Source organism: Oncorhynchus keta, chromosome 1 (genome assembly GCF_023373465.1).
Source record: "Oncorhynchus keta strain PuntledgeMale-10-30-2019 chromosome 1, Oket_V2, whole genome shotgun sequence".
In the NCBI taxonomy this organism is placed as follows: Eukaryota; Metazoa; Chordata; class Actinopteri; order Salmoniformes; family Salmonidae; genus Oncorhynchus; species Oncorhynchus keta.
The window spans coordinates 57,505,320-57,523,654 of NC_068421.1; the positions used below are offsets into that span (position 1 = coordinate 57,505,320).

The 18,335-nt window shown below is 40.6% G+C and overlaps 2 protein-coding genes across 2 annotated transcripts in view; both read right to left on the minus strand.

Moving 5' to 3' along the window:
• Positions 1-10,667, minus strand: part of LOC118388977 (neurturin-like) — a 62,574-nt gene extending 51,907 nt beyond the window's left edge. The window contains exon 1 of the mRNA XM_052529076.1: positions 10,551-10,667. Within this exon, the coding sequence (XP_052385036.1) occupies positions 10,551-10,571 (21 nt within the window). The 5' untranslated portion in view covers positions 10,572-10,667. The remainder of the gene's footprint in view (positions 1-10,550) is intronic.
• Positions 10,668-16,003: 5,336 nt separating this feature from the next.
• Positions 16,004-17,986, minus strand: LOC118388988 (NADH dehydrogenase [ubiquinone] 1 alpha subcomplex subunit 11-like). Its single transcript, XM_035778639.2, has 4 exons — positions 17,831-17,986; positions 17,353-17,445; positions 16,536-16,658; positions 16,004-16,182 (listed from the first exon to the last, which is right to left on the minus strand). Exons 1-4 carry the CDS (start codon positions 17,907-17,909, stop codon positions 16,070-16,072), a joined length of 408 nt encoding a protein of 135 aa, XP_035634532.1. The 5' UTR covers positions 17,910-17,986; the 3' UTR covers positions 16,004-16,069.
• Positions 17,987-18,335: the final 349 nt, after the last annotated feature.

Genomic DNA, 18,335 nt, shown 5'->3' on the forward strand with positions numbered 1-18,335 from the left:
TTATCAGAGTGTATTGGATTCCCTGGGCTCAGCATTTGGTAAATTATTCAGTGGTGGGACTGTTAGTTTGGAGGATGATTAGCTGACTGTCCATTGTGTGTTGTGACACAGCTCCTTATACCTCACTGCAGAATAATCAGGAATAGCTGTTATTATTAAGCCTACATTCTCACTAACTTGATATTCATTCTTGTTTTTCAGACTTGTTAAAGCTGGTTAAAAATAGCCTCTTTCACATACTTAGGTTATGTCTCCTAAAATCTCATCTTATCTACTCCTTTTAAGGGAAACTGTGACTTATTATTGGGCCAGTCAAACAAAGAGATAAAGAGGTGTGCTTGATTCCACCAAATACTCTTCATGAGCCAATGTTGATTTGCTATTGGCCAAATGCAACACAGCTGCATTTCCAACCAGAAACTATTGTTTTAAGCAATGTTTAATTAACATTATGCACCTTTATTCTAATAGGATAAGTCTGTTGGCAGAGGTGGTCCAAAACAAACAGTGGTCCATTTGTGTCCTCTCTGTCATATTACAGTCTCTTCGAGACTCTTTTCTGGGTCAATGGTTGGGAAATGTTGCCCTTGAACATTTGACTGACTTTTGTGTTTTCTGTTTTACATATTTTCCCCATGCAGCTTGAATATCACTGAGCGGAGGTCTGCTGACTCTCAGATCTTTCTTGGTCTAGTGGATGTGAGTGAAAAGGACAATATGTGTAACTGGGTACAGTCAACTCAATAACCACAACTTTGTCAGCCAAGTAGGTAAATAATATGATTACTATGTTTATATTGATTATCAAAACTATGATCATTTTATATATGATCATTTTATTATCATTTTTATTATAATATCAATGCTTGTCCAAATGAATCCCACGGGAGAAATGAAATCCACGTAAATGATTGAGAGGAAAAAAAACAAGTCAGGGAAAAAAAGAAAATGTGAGTCATGCAACTCATTTTTGGGGAAACTTGTGAGAGTTTGTATATGCTACAAGGGAATGTTGCCGGTTGAGGGGTAATTCAAAGAAAACTCAGTGACTTCATAAACATTGGCATAGTTAATCATCTGTAAACGCTCTGGTTCAAATCAGACCACATCAGCGGCCAACAAATACCCAGTTGCCCTGCTCTGGATAAAATGAACATGATGTTCAGTTGTTGATCGGAAAGGTAAATGACATGGGGTAATGGGTATTAACTGTGCTACTTTTAAGAATCCCTGACACGTGGTTTACAGAGTGTGTTTGACCACTGTATTCCTCAGGTTATTTAGCCACAGTAATCTGACCTGTGACCTGTCCTGTGTGTTGGGCTGATGAGGGTCTCTGACAGAGGTGGTGGGTGGAAAGAGCGGACTATAACCCTCTTCTCCATTAGCGTCTCTGTCAAAATATACACAACCTGAACAAAAACACAACGGACTAGGAAACTGTGAGGAGCTGGTGGAAACCATCCATACTCAGGAAATCTGGTTATCCTGATTGGGGGTAGACAGAGGAGGTTAGGGTTAGAGGCCTACCTGTCAGAGAAGAAACCTCTGGATTACAAATGTTTGGACTATCTCTAACAAGCGGCCTCGTAATTTTCTGTCAAATAAACATGGTGGGGAGTTTTAAGCGCAGATAAAGTGATGCTCGCGGGGAAGGTAAATGTGCTCAGTCCAATTAGCCAACGGGTTTCAGGATTTAAGAAGAAAGAATGTCATGTTCATTGATATATACAACTCAACCCACTAAAATGTAACATAAGCAAACAACAACATGTGTGTGATTCTAAATTGTTCCCAAGTGAGGTAATGTACATTTATGTAAGTGCTTGCATAGTTTTTCCACCTTTAGTTAACTTGGCAAGTCAGTTAAGAACAAATTCTTATTTTCAATGACGGCCTAGGAACAGCGGGTTAACTGCCTGTTCAGAACGACAGATTTGTACCTTGTCAGCTCGGGGGTTTGAACTTGCAACCTTCTGGTTACTAGTCCAACGCTCTCCACTAGGCTACCCTAACCACTCTCACAGTCTATTCAAAGACAGGCTACCCATTATGATAATAAGTTCATAGCAAAATTGTCCACTGGGCGCAGAAATCAATTCAATGTCGGTTCAACGTAATTTCATTAAAATGACGTGGAAATAACATTGATTCAACCCTCGTGTGCCCAAGTGGGTGGTCTCCCAAAGGATTTTTTGTTTCAACATTGCACATATTCTCCCTGAGCTAACTGGTTTTGGGAAGTTCAACCTCCGAATTAGGATGTTAAGACAGGAAGGACAGGTTCCAAACCATGTCATTTGATTCTTCTTTGAGCTGGTCAGGTCAAAAATGAGCCACTCCATCAGCCCCCTTGTTAACTGTGTTGACCTCGGACCTGACTTATCCTCCTCTATCATGCTCAGTATAACCAACGGCAACAGTGTGTTTGTCTGAAGGTTGTGACCCATACAGACCCCACAGATGATTAGGGCTCTGCTGTTCAGGGCTCAGGGTGTCTGATCGCTGTGTGGAAGCATTCACCGTGCTACTACTCTAGGGCTGTGAGGATACCAGCATCACAATATCTTTTCCATGGCAAAAAGGAAAACACGAAGCAGACCAAACTCTTTGGTCCTTTAAAAACCTTCTCTATGTAAAATATTGCGTGCTATAGCTTGGAAAAATAACCACATGTAACTCTGGATGACAATATAATGATGTTTGTTTCCAACATGAAGGCTTTTTTTCCTGAATAAGTTGAATCCATTTCGCAATTATGGTGCTGTCCTGGCCCTACTGTGTTCCACGTCGTCATCAACCACTGGCCACTGTGCAACGTTTCTGGAAGCTCTCATCGACCCTCGCCACAACTTCATTTACACTGTACTGGAATGCAATGAATGGGCTGATAGGCCATGCATGTATGTGTAGCAGTGACGTAGGCAGGAATCCGTTGATGGCACGGCCAGCAAAAATGGGCCCAAATTTGGGCACTGAAATCCTCATGAAATGATCATAAAAAAAGCATAGTCTACCCTATACCCGACTGTAATCGATCGCACACAACAAACCCTCTAACGCGATTTTGCTTTACAGACTAAATAGTATTGTAGGCCGACGTAAATCCATGACTCTTGCATTTTAACGTGCGACTAACTCACATAGACCTACACATAATAAAGCATAGGTATATAATTAATAGACTGTGAGACTAGGACATAATGCCCTGATGTCACAGTAATAATCACAACAGGCAGCCATAGCTTGTATAGACTAGAACCTTTTCTTAGTCAAGATCACTTTATGAGTCAAAGAGCAAGCCGAGTGCAATTCTCTGCTGGGCGTGGGTGATCAAGTGGATCTACAATGGATTTTGTGATATCAGTTAAATGATCATTAGCTTATAGGGCCTAACTATAGTGCATGGGCAGAGAAGCATGGGGCAAAGATCTATTTCCAATTCAATTCCTAGAAATTATAGGCTGTTTACATTGACTGGAAATCAATATTGATTCATGAATTTGCTTATTTTCATATATAATAAGAGAGGTCCAATTTTCTCTATGTTGGTCTACCCCATATTATAAATAATGTAGAGTCCCTTATATTTAAAAACTTGACTCTCAAGCTAGGCTATATATGATAATAGGTCAGTTGTTGTAGCTAGGCTATGTGATAACACTGGTAAAAGGTCAGTTGTTATAGCCTACTACTTGTGAGGCACATCAGAGCATACATTTAAATAAGTGGGGCTCCCAAGTGGTGCAGCAGTCTAAGACACTGCATCTCAGAGGTGTCATTACAGACCCTGGTTCGATTCCAGGCTGCATCACAACCGGATTGAGAGCCCCATAGGGCCGCGCACAATTGGCCCAGCATCATCCGGGTTAGGGTTTGGCCAGGGTAGGCCGTCATTGTAAATAAGAATTTGTTCTTAACTGACATGCCTAGTTAAATTTTAAAAATACATGTAAATAACTTGTTTTATTATTTCACTGGACTGATGGTCAATGTCTCAGTGGAAGGAGGGAGTCGAAGTGAGTCGAAGTGGAGCGTGTTTCATGACTTCTAAAAACAGCATCTTAGTGCTGATCATTGTCTCTGAATGTACTGAAACTGATTGACATAGAGGGGGACTCTATGACATCGAATAACATCCTCTTCTATACACGGTCTCTTGACAAAAACGGAGCTTTGTTTGGCCATTTCACTTGTTTTTGCTAGCCAAGTTAGCTTGTGAGTGTTAGCTAGCTAGCTAACGGTGAGTAGCCTACACAGTGTAGCCTAGCCTACACAGCGATAGCTACTGCACATGGTATCAGTGGAAAGTGACATGTGCCAGAACCCTTCCATTATTTTTCAATTTGAAAAGCTGAATGTTATTTTTTTTTTTACAATTTGTTTGAGTTTTTTCTGTTAAGTAACCAAGCATAATTCAAATTCAATTCATAAGCCTAACTTAAATGTATTTTATGTACAGGATTAGATTTTATGTAGCATATTCTTAAGTGTCCTGAAAGGCATCTTCCAAAGAAAATGTATTATTATTTATTATTGTCAACATATATCCCTTTCGTTTTTCTACCCCCTCCCTACTGCTTGCTATTAATTCCATCTGATGATGTATGCATGTTTAGGCCAGTGCTTGACTTGGACTGAAATACTGTAGGTGCCGATACCCTTTATACTTGCTGTAGGTACAGGAACTCCTCAATTGTTTTGAGCTAATATTCAATAGGAGGTGCAGGAAATAAAAATACTAATAATGGCCTGTTTGGAACACTGAGCCAAATATATATATATATGAGTTTTTCGATTCCAAACATCTAGCCCCAAAATGTATATTTGATAAAAATGTAGTTAAGGTTTGTATTATCTTGTTTAAGAATTTGAATTGGTGCTGGTATTGATAGTCTTTGTCATAATGGACCAGCAAGGTAACAAACCTTCAACATACAGTGTAAATCAATATTACTGATTCATAGTGTCAAATATATCAATATTGCATATTACGTCAAAATATAAGTATTTGTTGCCTGGAGCTTGCTGACTTCAGTTCTCACTTTTTATTGAACACATCAATACACCGTGTAAGTGACAGCCAGGGCTATAGTCATTTGACTCCTGCTTCCTATTCTAATGAGTTTGCAGGAAAAGGGGCTGATGTGCGTTTTCCATTCTATATTGATTTGTTTCCCTTGGCTTGATCTCCTCTACAAGGATTCAAATGAAATGCACCGATTCAGCGAAACACAGAATGCATATTTTCCATTCGATCAGCATCTGGTCACTTCTTTTATAGTAGTTTCTTCCGCTGAGTCAACCAAATGCTATTCCATAGCCTATCAGGTCATGTAGGTGTATGTGTTAAATGAGTTAGCACATTTACAGTAAACGTTTGACGTACTCCACTCTACTTCCCAGGTTGGTAAAATGGGGTGGCAGAGGATCAGCAAGCTCAGCTCAATGAAAATAGCCTTTTATATCTACTGAACCCTCTTCCTCGCCAGAAGCCCATATATGGTTAACATCGACCTGGTAAGAGGCATCACTCTTACCTCCAGGAGATCATTCCTCTTCCTCAATGGGCCCCGGCTATAAATCCAACACTAGTTGCAGAGCATCAAACACAGGCAGATAAGAGTGAACTGAGGGGCGGATACCCCGGACAGGCATAAAACAAACTGTTTGTAAGCTTCTCTGCCACTGCCTTCATGTCCCAGTGAGAGTAGATTATGTGATTGTAAGCTAATTTGTGTTAGATTTAGATGGATTCCAATGTAAGAAAAATATGAATCAATCATTTTTAAAAATGGTGTCGTGTCACTTTAAGTGAGGGCATGGTGACTCTCGAGGAATAACTGTAATATCAGGACAAGTTAAAAGCATCCAGCTCTGACATAATGGCGTGTAGAAGAAGCACTCACCAACCTAGCTTCCACGGGAAGGTTTGTAACTCTCACTTCCCATCACAGTATACTTGACAGGGCCACCAAAGGACAGAACTCTTAACAAACTCACTTACATAAGCTACCAGGCTGCCCAAAGAGGTCAGACCAGAGTATGGTCTTCTCAAGTCATCAAATGTTAAAAAAGCTTTAATATCAGTGTGGGGAAATGCAGTACAGCCCCCCTCACCCCCCCATCCCATCCTGAATAGTATATTTCAGGAGGTGTCTTACTGACAGTGACAAGACAGTAGCGCATCATGGTACTATATCTTTCCATTTTACAGAGAGACCGACAGTTGATTCTATTAATAATTTGCCGTCACATTGACCCTCTACTTGGCAGGCATAGAGGTGGCATCAGGCAATGGAGAAACAGCAATAGCAGGAGACATTAGACATTAAATATGGACAGGACCTTCAGGAGTCAGAGCCGCTGTACTTAAAGTCCATTTAACTGGCTCGAACTTAACCCCTTTGAGACAGGCATGCTATTTGGAATATCAAACAGAGCAAAGTATCATACATTTGTGATCGCTCACTGGAAAAATAATGCATTGCAAAAAAAGTTGGTTTAAGATTTTAATACAGATTTTAATACAGATTGATTTATGGGGGCTTTTCTTTGAGTTTATGTATGTGGTAACTTTCTCAAAAATCCCTGTGAGTTCACTCACTTTCTAAGATGTGCTTATTGAAATCTTTTGACATGAGTATATGCCCTCACACATTACAAACGTGGTCCTGAATCTACAATGAATACATTTAATTTGAGTGATTAATCATTATTGCAGATTTAATTTCACGTCTCTACAATATCTGTTGGCTATGGTTATGTGTTACTGTAAATACGGTAGAAGGGTCTGGTCTAGCCTACAACTAGCCTACAACTAGTCCTCTCCAACAGCCTCTCTAAAACCCTGTTTATACCTGGTTCTAACATGCGTCAGTAGTCCTGATCGTGTCCACATTCTGATTGTGCCAACATTTGTCGACAGGTGTAGACAATCAAAAGACGCATAGTGACCTGATTGTGATTAGATATTCCTCACCTAGGTAGTCGAAGACGTATCTTGTACGAATATCCTTGAAGTGTAAATGATCCTGACAACAAAAGCATATACATTTGGCCAATGTCACAGTTGTCCTGCCCTCTCCAAAAAAAAATCACACTGGCCAGTTGAGGTATAATTATGGACAACGATACCTCTACAATTACTCTAGAATTAAGATCATGGTCTTCATTACAAACAAAGTTCCAGTAGACACACAAATATCATTCTCACCCCAAAATGCTAACCTCCCCCTGTTATTGTAATGGTGAGAGGTTAGCATGTCTGGGGGTATGATATGTGTGTCTAACTTTCTCATTCATTATTATTCACAATTAATTCAGGACTATCTGTAATCAAAGTAGCCTCCACATTAATGTAGAAGTGTAACATATTCTATTCTTATTTACAATAAAAGTGATACATTATTTACCATTCATTTATATTGGGCACAAAAGTATCTGAAACACAACCAAAACAAACAGCAAATGTAAAATAGGAACATGATTAAAAAGACAACATACGTAAACATCCAGGTGTAAAGATCAAACCTGTCCAGACCTGTTTGAAAAAATGTGTTATGCCATTCGGAGATGCCCTACTCTGTTTTACTGTGTACTTCAGGGCTCAAGTGTCATTTTTATTTATACAGTGCCTTGCGAAAGTATTCGGCCCCCTTGAACTTTGCAACCTTTTGCCACATTTCAAGCTTCAAACATAAAGATATAAAACTGTATTTTTTTGTGAAGAATCAACAACAAGTGGGACACAATCATGAAGTGGAACGACATTTATTGGATATTTCAAACTTTTTTAACAAATCAAAAACTGAAAAATTGGGCGTGCAAAATTATTCAGCCCCCTTAAAGTTAATACTTTGTAGCGCCACTTTTTGCTGCGATTACAGCTGTAAGTCGCTTGGGGTATGTCTCTATCAGTTTTGCACATCGAGAGACTGAAATTTTTTCCCATTCCTCCTTGAAAAACAGCTCGAGCTCAGTGAGGTTGGATGGAGAGCATTTGTGAACAGCAGTTTTCAGTTCTTTCCACAGATTCTTCCAGACTGGTCCTGTATTTGGCTCCATCCATCTTCCCATCAATTTTAACCATCTTACCTGTCCCTGCTGAAGAAAAGCAGGCCCAAACCATGATGCTGCCACCACCATGTTTGACAGTGGGGATGGTGTGTTCAGGGTGATGAGCTGTGTTGCTTTTACGCCAAACATAACGTTTTGCATTGTTGCCAAAAAGTTCAATTTCATCTGTTTCATCTGATGGATATCTTTAAGAAATGGCTTTCTTCTTGCCACTCTGAAATGATTGTATTTATCATCATTAGTCATTTAGGTCAACATTGGATCATTCAGAGATCCTCACTGAACTTCTGGAGAGAGTTTGCTGCACTGAAAGTAAAGGGGCTGAATAATTTTGCACGCCCAATTTTTCAGTTTTTGATTTGTTAAAAAAGTTTGAAATATCCAATAAATGTCATTCCAATTCATTATTGTGTCCCACTTGTTGTTGATTCTTCACAAAAAAATACAGTTTTATATCTTTTTTGTTTGAAGCCTGAAATGTGGCAAAAGGTTGCAAAGTTCAAGGGGGCCGAATACTTTCGCAAGGCACTGTACTGTGTGTTAATTGTATTTTGCACACACATACTCTGATCATTTGTGAGGTGACTTTATTGGGGATAGGAGAGATTCTCCAAATATTTATGTGTACGGCTGTGGACAGGTCAAGGTTATCAGGACAGTAGCCTATTATGCCAAGTCTTGAATCGTTGGATAACAAAAGTAGGCTGTAATGATGAGAGTATTAAACTATTCACTGTTTTCTGTCGATTTGTACAGCTTGTGTAGGGAGGGAAGGACCAGAAAATCTGGTCACAATACGGACGCAGTGGGCAGCTAGAGACACATTTTAATACCATGTGTAGACGCAAAAAAATCTCGATCAGACAGTGATCAGATAACCACACGTTAATGCAAGGTGTAACCACAGCTTAAAAGCCTGTCTCCTGTATTCTCTTGATATGTAAGACAGGATTATGAAGCAGCATTTGCTAAATTATCCCATAAGTTTTAGATTGATACTTGAATCAGTGTAGAGATGGAGCCCATCTCAGACTCCCTTGTGTTATCTGAAAAGCCTGTTGAAATCTGCCCCTATGCTCCATGCCATATTGGCTTGAATACTGGGGAGCAGCTTAGACTACTAGTAAGAATATGCACTCAACCGCCTTTAATTAATATTATTTTTCTAAGGTGGTCTTATAATGTGTATTTGCATATTGGCTCTGTCTGCATTTGCATTTACTGGAATTTGTGTCTCTTTTTCTTTGGAGTCTCTCACGTTGCTGTAAGCGTGACATGAATTATGATGACGGACTGAAAGTGTCATTCATTTGAAGGCTATGCCATCCTAACCATGTCAAGGTTTGAATGGGCATTTGAAGAGGAAAAAAAGGACATACTGTACTTGCAATGACCTTCTCCGAATCTCTTTACATACTAATAGGCTTATCATTTTGGAACATGACTCCCCTAAATGAAGCTGAAAAAAAAACATGACAAGTTAAACCATTAAGCCGCAGAGTTGGCTGGAAGTCGTTGCTATTCGTGTGAAACCTGGGATTTCACACACTCTCTTGGCACGCAGACATGTGAGGCTATATGGACCTCCATTCATCACGATGTGACCTTTTCATTTAGAATACCTGTCAGGCACAAGCCTGCACTTCCTCTGGTACATCAACAATGTCTGGACCTCCATGGATCTCTTCCCTCTCCTTCCCAGCCAAACCAGGTCAACATTATCCATTCACGCACCCTCCATGGGTCACAAGTTCAGTCTGAACCATGAACATATCTGGGATCCGTTACTCTCCAATGACTTTCATTCTGACAATAAGGGATTCATGTTAGAACACTCACCAATCAGCTTTGCTCTGGTAGGTATGAGCCTTTTAACTTTCCATAGCATAATGTTCTGTTCCCAAATTCATCCTGTCTTAATCCTACAGAGTTCAATATAGGACTGATAGGATTGGACCTGGTTAAGAATGTGTCTTCTCATTAGAGTTTGTTGAGGTTCAGTAGGTCTCCTCTGGTCCACAGGAGTTTCTAGGATTTGAAGACATTTGGGGCTTAGCCCAAAGCCAGTAGGGGACTTTGGGCTAAACAATAAGGCAAAAAAAGAAGGAAATTCAACAGCCAAATGCATTCATTTGATGCACTTTGAGATGAACATTGGAGAGATTAGATATTAGATATTTTTCAAGTAATTTGCACCTTCCCACCTGCCACAGCAGACACTGACAGTACTACTGTGGGTCTCTCTACCTGGAACACGCTCTTCCCTCTACTCTGGAACACATACATCTACAGTGTATTGCCAAAAACCTTCATACCACTCAAAAACGTCAAAACATAGACTCTGACCTGTCCAATGAGCCAAACTGATGAAATAATCCCACAGTACCCAAACACCCTCTCTCTTACACACACACTGTGCAGTAATTAGAATCCACAGAGCAGCTGTAAGTGATAGTCTTCTGTGTGCTCACCCCTCCTCTGCCTCTCTCCATCACTTTCTCTGTGTTGTCTGTTGCTGTCTCTCGTCTGCCCTCTTCTGTTGCTGTCTCTTGTTCTTCTATGTTGCTGTCTCTTTTGCCTTCCCTCCTCTCTCGTCCTGGTTGTAAAAAGTGGCAAAGTAAACAATTGTTTTAATAGTAATTTCACAGGCTTTTTCTCCTCGCCTGAAAATTCTTTGTAAATCATGTCACTTGTAACAATTTCTGCAAATAAATAAAAGTAATTAGAATCTATAAAGCAGCTTGAAGTGATATAGTCTACTGTGTGCTCAGCCCACCTCTTATCTCTCCATCTCTTCTGTCACTTTCTCTGTGACTTGTCTGTTGCTGTCTCAGGTTTGTGTTTGTTACTGTCTCCTTTGCCTATCCTCTTCTGTTATAGCCTGTACTGTTCTTCTGGTGTCTCTCTCCATCATAGCAACAAAAGAGTAGGTTATCTCTCTGTCTTGTCTGGTGTCGCTCTCCATCATCTACTCTTCTGTTGCTGCCTCTGTGTCTTGTCTGTTGTCTCTTTAGTTTTGCAATTCAAAATGGTCAAGTGGTTACTGGGGCAGCATAACTTGTGCGACCTGGCTTTCACTTTGGATATCTTCAGCGCTAGTTCGGGACTGTCAACAAATTACACAATGTTGTCGTGACTTGACTTTAACCTTAATCTGAAGACCGTTTTATCTAATTTATCCAATTTATCTAATTACCTAAATATGTTTCATTGTTACCCAATTAAATTAATCATGTAACAATTAACTCATTCAGATCTGGATCGGTAGGATGGTCAGTTTTACGAGGGTATGTTTGGCAGCATGAGTGAAGGAAGCTTTGTTGCAAAATAGGAAGCCGATTCTAGATTTAATTTTTGATGCTTAATGTGAGTCTGGAAGGAGAGTTCACAGTCTAGCCAGACACCTAGGTATTTGTAGATAAACACGTATTCTAAGTCAGAGCCGTCCAGAGTAGTGATGCTGGATTGGCGGGCAGGTACGGGAAATGATCGGTTGAATAGCATGCATTTAGTTTTATTTGTGTTTAAGAGCAGTTGGAGGCCATGGAAGGAGAGTTGTATGGCATTGAAGCACGTCTGGAGGTTAGTTAACACAGTGTCCAAAGAAGGGCCAGAAGTATACAGAATGGTGTCGTCTGCATAGAGGTGGATTAGAGAATCACCAGCAGCAAGAGCAACATCATTGATGTATACAGAGAAGAGAGTCGGCCCGATAATTGAACCCTGTGGCACCCCCATAGAGACTGCCAGAGGTCCGGACAACAGGCCCTCCGATTTGACACACTGAGCTCTATCAGAGAAGTCGTTGGTGAACCAGGCGAGGCAATCATTTGAGAAACCAGGGCTGTTGAGTCTGCCAATAAGAATGTGGTGATTGACAGAGTCAAAAGCCTTAGCCAGGTTGATGAATACAGCTGCACAGTAATGTCTCTTATCGATGGCGGTTATGATATCATTAAGGACCTTGAGCGTGGCTGAGGTGCACCCATGACCAGCTCGGAAACCAGATTGCATGGCGGAGAAGGTACGATGTGATTCAAAATGGTCAGTAATCTGTTTATTAACTTGGCTTTCGAAGACCTTAGAGATGCAGGGTAGGTTAGATATAGGTCTGTAGCAGTTTGGGTCTAGAGTGTCTTTCCCTTTCAAGAGGGGGATGACCGCAGCATCTTTCCAATCTTTGGGAATCTCAGACGATACAAAAGAGGTTGAACGTGCTAGTAATTGGGGTTGCAACAACTTCGGCAGATAATTTAAGAAAGAGAGGGTCCAGATTGTCTAGCCCGGCTGATTTGTAGGGATCCAGATTTTGCAGCCCTTTCAGAACATCAGCTATCTGGATATGGGTGAAGGAGAAATGGTGGGGGCTTGGGCAGGTTGCTGTGGAGGGTGCCGGGCAGTTGATCGGGGTAGGGGTAGCCAGGTAGAAAGCATGGCCAGCCGTAGAGAAATGCTTATTGAAATTCTCAATTATAGTGGATTTGTCGGTTGTAACAGTGTTTCCTAGCCTCAGAGTAGTGTGTAGCTGGGATGAGGTGCTCTTATTCTCCATGGACTTTACAGTGTCCCAGAACTTTTTTGAGTTTGTACTGCAGTATGCAAATTTCTGTTTAAAAAAGCTAGCCTTAGCTTTCCTAACTGCCTGTGTATATTGGTTCCTAACTTCCCTGAAAAGTTGCATATCACGGGGGCTATTCGATGCTAATGCAGAACGCCACAGGATGTTTTTGTGCTGGTCAAGGGCAGACAGGTCTGGAGTGAACCAAGGGCTATATCCATTTTTTGAACGGGGCATGCCTATTTAAGATTGTGAGGAAGGCACTTTTAAAGAATAACCAGGCATCCTCTATTGTCGGGGTGAGGTCAATGTCATTCCAGGATACCCCGGCCAGGTCGATTAGAAAGGCCTGCTCGCTGAAGTGTTTCAGGGAGCGTTTAACAGTGATGAGTGGAGGTCGTTTGCTCGCAGACCCATTACGGATGCAGGCAATGATCACTGAGATCTTGGTTGAAAACAGAGGTGTATTAGCAGGGTGAATTAGTTAGGATGATATCTATGAGGGTGCCCGTGTTTACAGATTTGGGGTTATATCTGGTAGGTTCATTGATAAATTGTGTGAGATTGAGGGCATAAAGCTTAGATTGTAGGATGGCCGGGGTGTTAAGCATGTCCCAGTTTAGGTCACCTAGCAGCACGATCTCAGAAGATAGATGGGGGGCAATCAAATCACATATGGTGTCGAGGGCACAGCTGGGGGCAGAGGGTGGTCTATAGCAAGCGGCAACGGTGAGAGACTTCTTTCTGGAAAGGTTCATTTTTAGAAGTAGAAGCTCAAATTGTTTGGGTACAGACCTGGATAGTAAGAGAACTCTGCAGGTTATCTTTGCAGTAAATTGCAACACCGGCCCCTTTGGCAGTTCTATCTTGTCGGAAAATGTTATAGTTAGGAATGGAAATGTCAAGGTTTTTGGTGGTCTTCCTAAGCCAGGATTCAGACATGACTAGGACATCCTGATTGGTGGAGTGTGCTAGGGCGTTGAATAAAACAAACTTAGGGAGGAGGCTTCTAATGTTAACATGCATGAAACCAAGGCTTTTACAGTTGCAGAAGTCAACAAATGAGAGAGCCTGGGGGATGGGAGTGGAGGTAGACACTGCAGGGCCTGGATTAACCTCTACATCACCGGAGCAACAGAGGAGTAGTAGGATAAGGGTTCGGCTAAAGGCTAACAGAACTGGACGCCTAGTACGTTCAGAACAGAGAGTAAAAGGAGCAGATTTCTGGGCACGGTAGAATATATTCAACGCATAATGTACAGACAAAGGTATAGTAGGATGTGAATACAGTAGGGGTAAACCTGTGCATACAGTGATAATGAAAGAGATATTGTCGCTTATGAACATGCATGTTTTGGAATATTTTTTATTTGGCAAGTTTCCTGATTTCATCCTGTCAATTAGGTTAGTATTGTGGAGTAACTACAATGTTGTTGATCCATCCTCAGTTCTCCTAGCACAGCCATTACATTCTGTAACTGTTTTAAAGTTACCATTGGCCTCATGGTGAAATCCCTGAGCGGTTTCCTTCCTCTCCGGCAACTGAGTTAGGAAGGACGCCTGTATCTATGTAGTGACTGGGTATATTGATATACCATCCAAAGTGTAATTAATAACTTCACCATGCTCAAAGGGATATTCCATATCTGCTTTTTTGTATTTCTACCCATCTACCACTAGGTTCCCTTCTTTGCAAGGCATTGGAAAACCTACCTGGTCTTTATGGTTGAATCTGTGTTTGAAATGAATTGCTCGACTGAGGGGCCTTACAGATAGGGATTTTTGTCAGCTGGTGATTATTATTCAAATTACTGCCGGTCTCATGGTAATTGACAGTTAATTAACTTAAAACATGTTTACCATCTCCGCCTTCCACGCATAGCCTACTGGATGCAGACCTTTGGAACATCTACATTTTAAAACGTCTAATAAATCCATGTAATATAGTCTACACCATCACAATCAATCCATTATTTATTTTAGGCAGTTCTAAAGAAACATTATGAAATGAAGAAAATGAAGAACAGAATAGCATATGCTGAGTCGTCCTGATCTGGCTATGCCATATGGCTGTGGGCTACACTTGTTAATATTGCTTATAATTCCGTGCCATTATTTTATATTTTATAGGAAGAATAATATAATTGAACAAAGCTGAATAAACTAGTCGTCCTCCCCTCAGCAGCCTCCACTGACACAGATGTACTTTGTTTAGACAACCTTCACTACTAGAATAAGAGACCGGCTTGTAGCCCTACATCCATCCTGAATCTATATCACCTAATATATCTCTTGGTATTTCTTTTACACATTGTGAGAATTAAGACCGCCGTGGAAGTTGACCTAGAGCCAAGGTATCCAGATGCAAAATAACAACCCTGATGAGGTCTATATTTGAAGTGTCCAGTGTGGTTGCCTTGCCCAATCCAGAATTAAGAGTGGAAAATAATATATATATATTTTTCTCATACATTTTAGGCAATCACAATTGCATCACATTTCCCTAAGACATTATTTTGCACCGATGTTGGCAACCAGTGTAGGAATGAGTTAAAAATGAATTTGCTCAACCAGTTATTCACCAATTTAGCAGTGTACAAAAGCAATAAAATGTTTTACAAGAGCCCCACAATACCCATAAAACCTAGTGGTCAAACAGTGCCAATTGTTTTTGCCAATATTAATTTTTCCCATAGGGAATTTGAAAAACACTTAAAATAAGGGCTGTTTTGTGTAGGCTTACCCTGGTGTGACGTTTTGTTAACCATGTACATCTCTCGGACACAGGTACTTCTTTCAATATATTCGGCTGCATTTACTCTGACTTGAAAATGACAAGTAGACATCACGGAATACTACAAATCCATGCATGTCATCTCTAGCAGACACCTTTGCGAACAGCTAGTGTAAATGTAAAACTTGCACAAGACAGTTCACAGAATTGTCAAAACTTTGCTAACATTAGATTGAGAGATTCTTACCGTTGCCTTGATTTTTCAGTCTTGTCCAGCTCATCATGGCATTTGTACTTCTTTATGATAGTCACATTAGCAGCTAATTAGAGTTTCATTTTTGGCCGGTAAAACAAGTCACCTTGTCCTAGAGAGATTTACATGTTTATTTATCAAAACACCAAGCAAGGTTAAGCCAACATGAAACACAGACCTTATTTTAAAGTGTTTGCTTGGGAGACTAATGCCTTCTGATGTCATTCTCAGATTAACTGTGATCTAAATGACTGATTAAGAGGCCATTGCAAATTGGAGTTGATTGGCTAACTGTTAGCCACTAACACCCCAGCCAATTTGCACAAATGTCTCCACCTTGTGGCTAAAGCAAGGAGGTGCAGGATACAGACTAATAGACTACTCTTTTACACAAGTTTATTCAAGTAATATACAATATACATTTTGATATATAGTCTCAGGCTGTTTACATCCTCGGTGGTCCCGCTAATCTCCAGCCCTCCATTTTGCCCACCTTGGTGAACATGGCCAGTGTCCCCAGCCCAATACATGCCGTCGTGCCTGTCATTGCACTGTGAGCTGTAGATCAAAGAGACAAAAAATACATGTTATTTGTGGAAAAGATATGGAGAGGCCACATCTAGCGATGAGAGGAAGTTCACAGCCCTACAAAAGAGCAATTGCTTTTACAACCAGTCATCTTAGATATGCATAGGGAAGTTAACAAGCGCTGAAGGGAAAACAAGCACTGAAGGGAAATGACTGCTTTTTGGAATGAAATGTTGGAAGAAAATGCTTGGAACCAGGATGTTCCATCCAAACGTTCCCGATGAGAAGACTCATTTTCCTTGTTTTGAAACATTTGCTCCCGTTTGTTCCTACTGAATGCAACCCAGATATTCAGCATACTGTGTAATATATAGCATACTCACTACGAGCTCCAAGAAAGACTCCTGATGCACAGCCTCCGATGAAGTAGTTCACAGGGTCATCAGGAGCATCCCGGGCCTGTGCAGCTAGACAAGTGGTCATTCCAAAAATGGCCCCCAAGGCAGCTGTTTAGGAAGGAAAGACAAAAAAAATACTTACACTGGCATAAACCTAGACTGGTTGTCACCTCTTTTCAATAACCCCTTATAGTTATCATCCAATATTATGCAAATTAGACAGGAACATGTTCTATCAAACTTAATCCATAAATTTGATTGGAAACCTAACATTGGATAAGAGTGGCAAGGAGTGTAATGTTAGCTAAAAAGATTGGTACCCTGACTAGCATAACCCACCTTAACTGTATGTTGTTTACAAATCCTTATAACAAACATCTGATCACAGAAACATGTTTCTTATTACCACTGAAACACTAAGATCAAACACCACACTTTCACCATCACTCACACGAGGAAACTATAGGGACTCAGGTGCAATATTAGGTGAATTGCAGCATTTTGACCTGGGCCCATATCTACAAATCCTCTACTAGTAGGATCGCTGATCTAGGATCAGTTTTGCTTTTGCGATCACAATGATTACATGGATGGGGGGACCTAGGTCCGTATCCACAGTGTCTCAGAGTAGGAGTGCTGATATAGGATCAGTGTTGCCGTTTAGATCATAGCCTGAACACTATTGGCTACTGATCTAGGAGGGGTAGCTGCGTATTCAGATTTCAGGTGTAATCATGATATCTTCATGGCAGTAAGCAAGGTTATTATTATTACTGCTGTGTATGAGACTAGAGACACATACCCATGGTTACTGTGCCATTTGTGGCTCTCTGAACAGCTTGGATTGCAGAATCAGGCTGGAATGCCACAATGTGATAGGCTGAACCCACCAACCCTGTGTGTAAAAAAAAAAAAATTGAATGTTAGACTACTGTGTACAGAGTTGACTAGCTAGCTACTTATTGTCAAGTATTTAGCTACAAGAATGTTAGCTATGAAATGCTTGCTAGCTAACTGGTAAACCTCGTTCAAATTCCAATGTTTAATGTCCTATTTAGCTGTACTGTCTTACAGAAGATGCTGGCTAAACAACTGGCTAACCTAACAACGTTAACTGACGTTACATTAGTTACAAACAAAACATTAACGTTAAGTGCTAGTATGTTAGCAGAACTAGCATGGCATTGGCAGCTAACTATGTTATGGCTAGTTAGCGTTACCGCTCTTTACCAACAGTTACTAGCTAATTTCCATAATGCTTTCCTTTGTGTACGACTTACCTAGAGCTGTGCCTAATTTGGTGGTGATCCATGTTTTCTCGACACAATCCTTACCCTCTTGCAGATCCCAATAACCCATTTTGGATTTCACGTGAAGGACAAGGAGACATCGCGAGATTAAAAGACGAGAATTGATATTGTAAAACTATTGTAAAACTTTATTATAATCAAACAAACATTCTATAAATAGTACTTTTTTTTTTACAAATTTGATTTTTATACGTTTAATATACAATTACTTTTACATGTGTTATTAGCTACATATTACATAAAACACCATCTCACATTGGCAACCTATTTCTAAATGGTCTGTAATGCTGTCAACACTAGTGACGGCTGAGGCAGCAGGAAGGACGGAGGATCAAGTGATTACGTCAAATGTGAGAAAGGGAGCGCGCTTGTTTGAAATGGAGAAGCGTCGCGGAAGCTATCGATAAAGAAGAACATCAAGACGAAGCACCTGCTTTACAAGTGGGATGTGCTGTTGAGCGCTACATCCTGGAGG

Bases quoted from the DNA above. Each gene is read 5' to 3' on its own strand.
- LOC118388988 (XM_035778639.2), bottom strand. From the start codon at position 17,909: ATGGGTTATTGGGATCTGCAAGAGGGTAAGGATTGTGTCGAGAAAACA. The intron at 17,446-17,830 runs GTAAGTCGTACA...TTTTACACACAG, and splicing joins CAAATTAGGCACAGCTCTAG to GGTTGGTGGGTTCAGCCTAT. The intron at 16,183-16,535 runs GTGAGTATGCTA...TTTGATCTACAG, and splicing joins AGTCTTTCTTGGAGCTCGTA to CTCACAGTGCAATGACAGGC.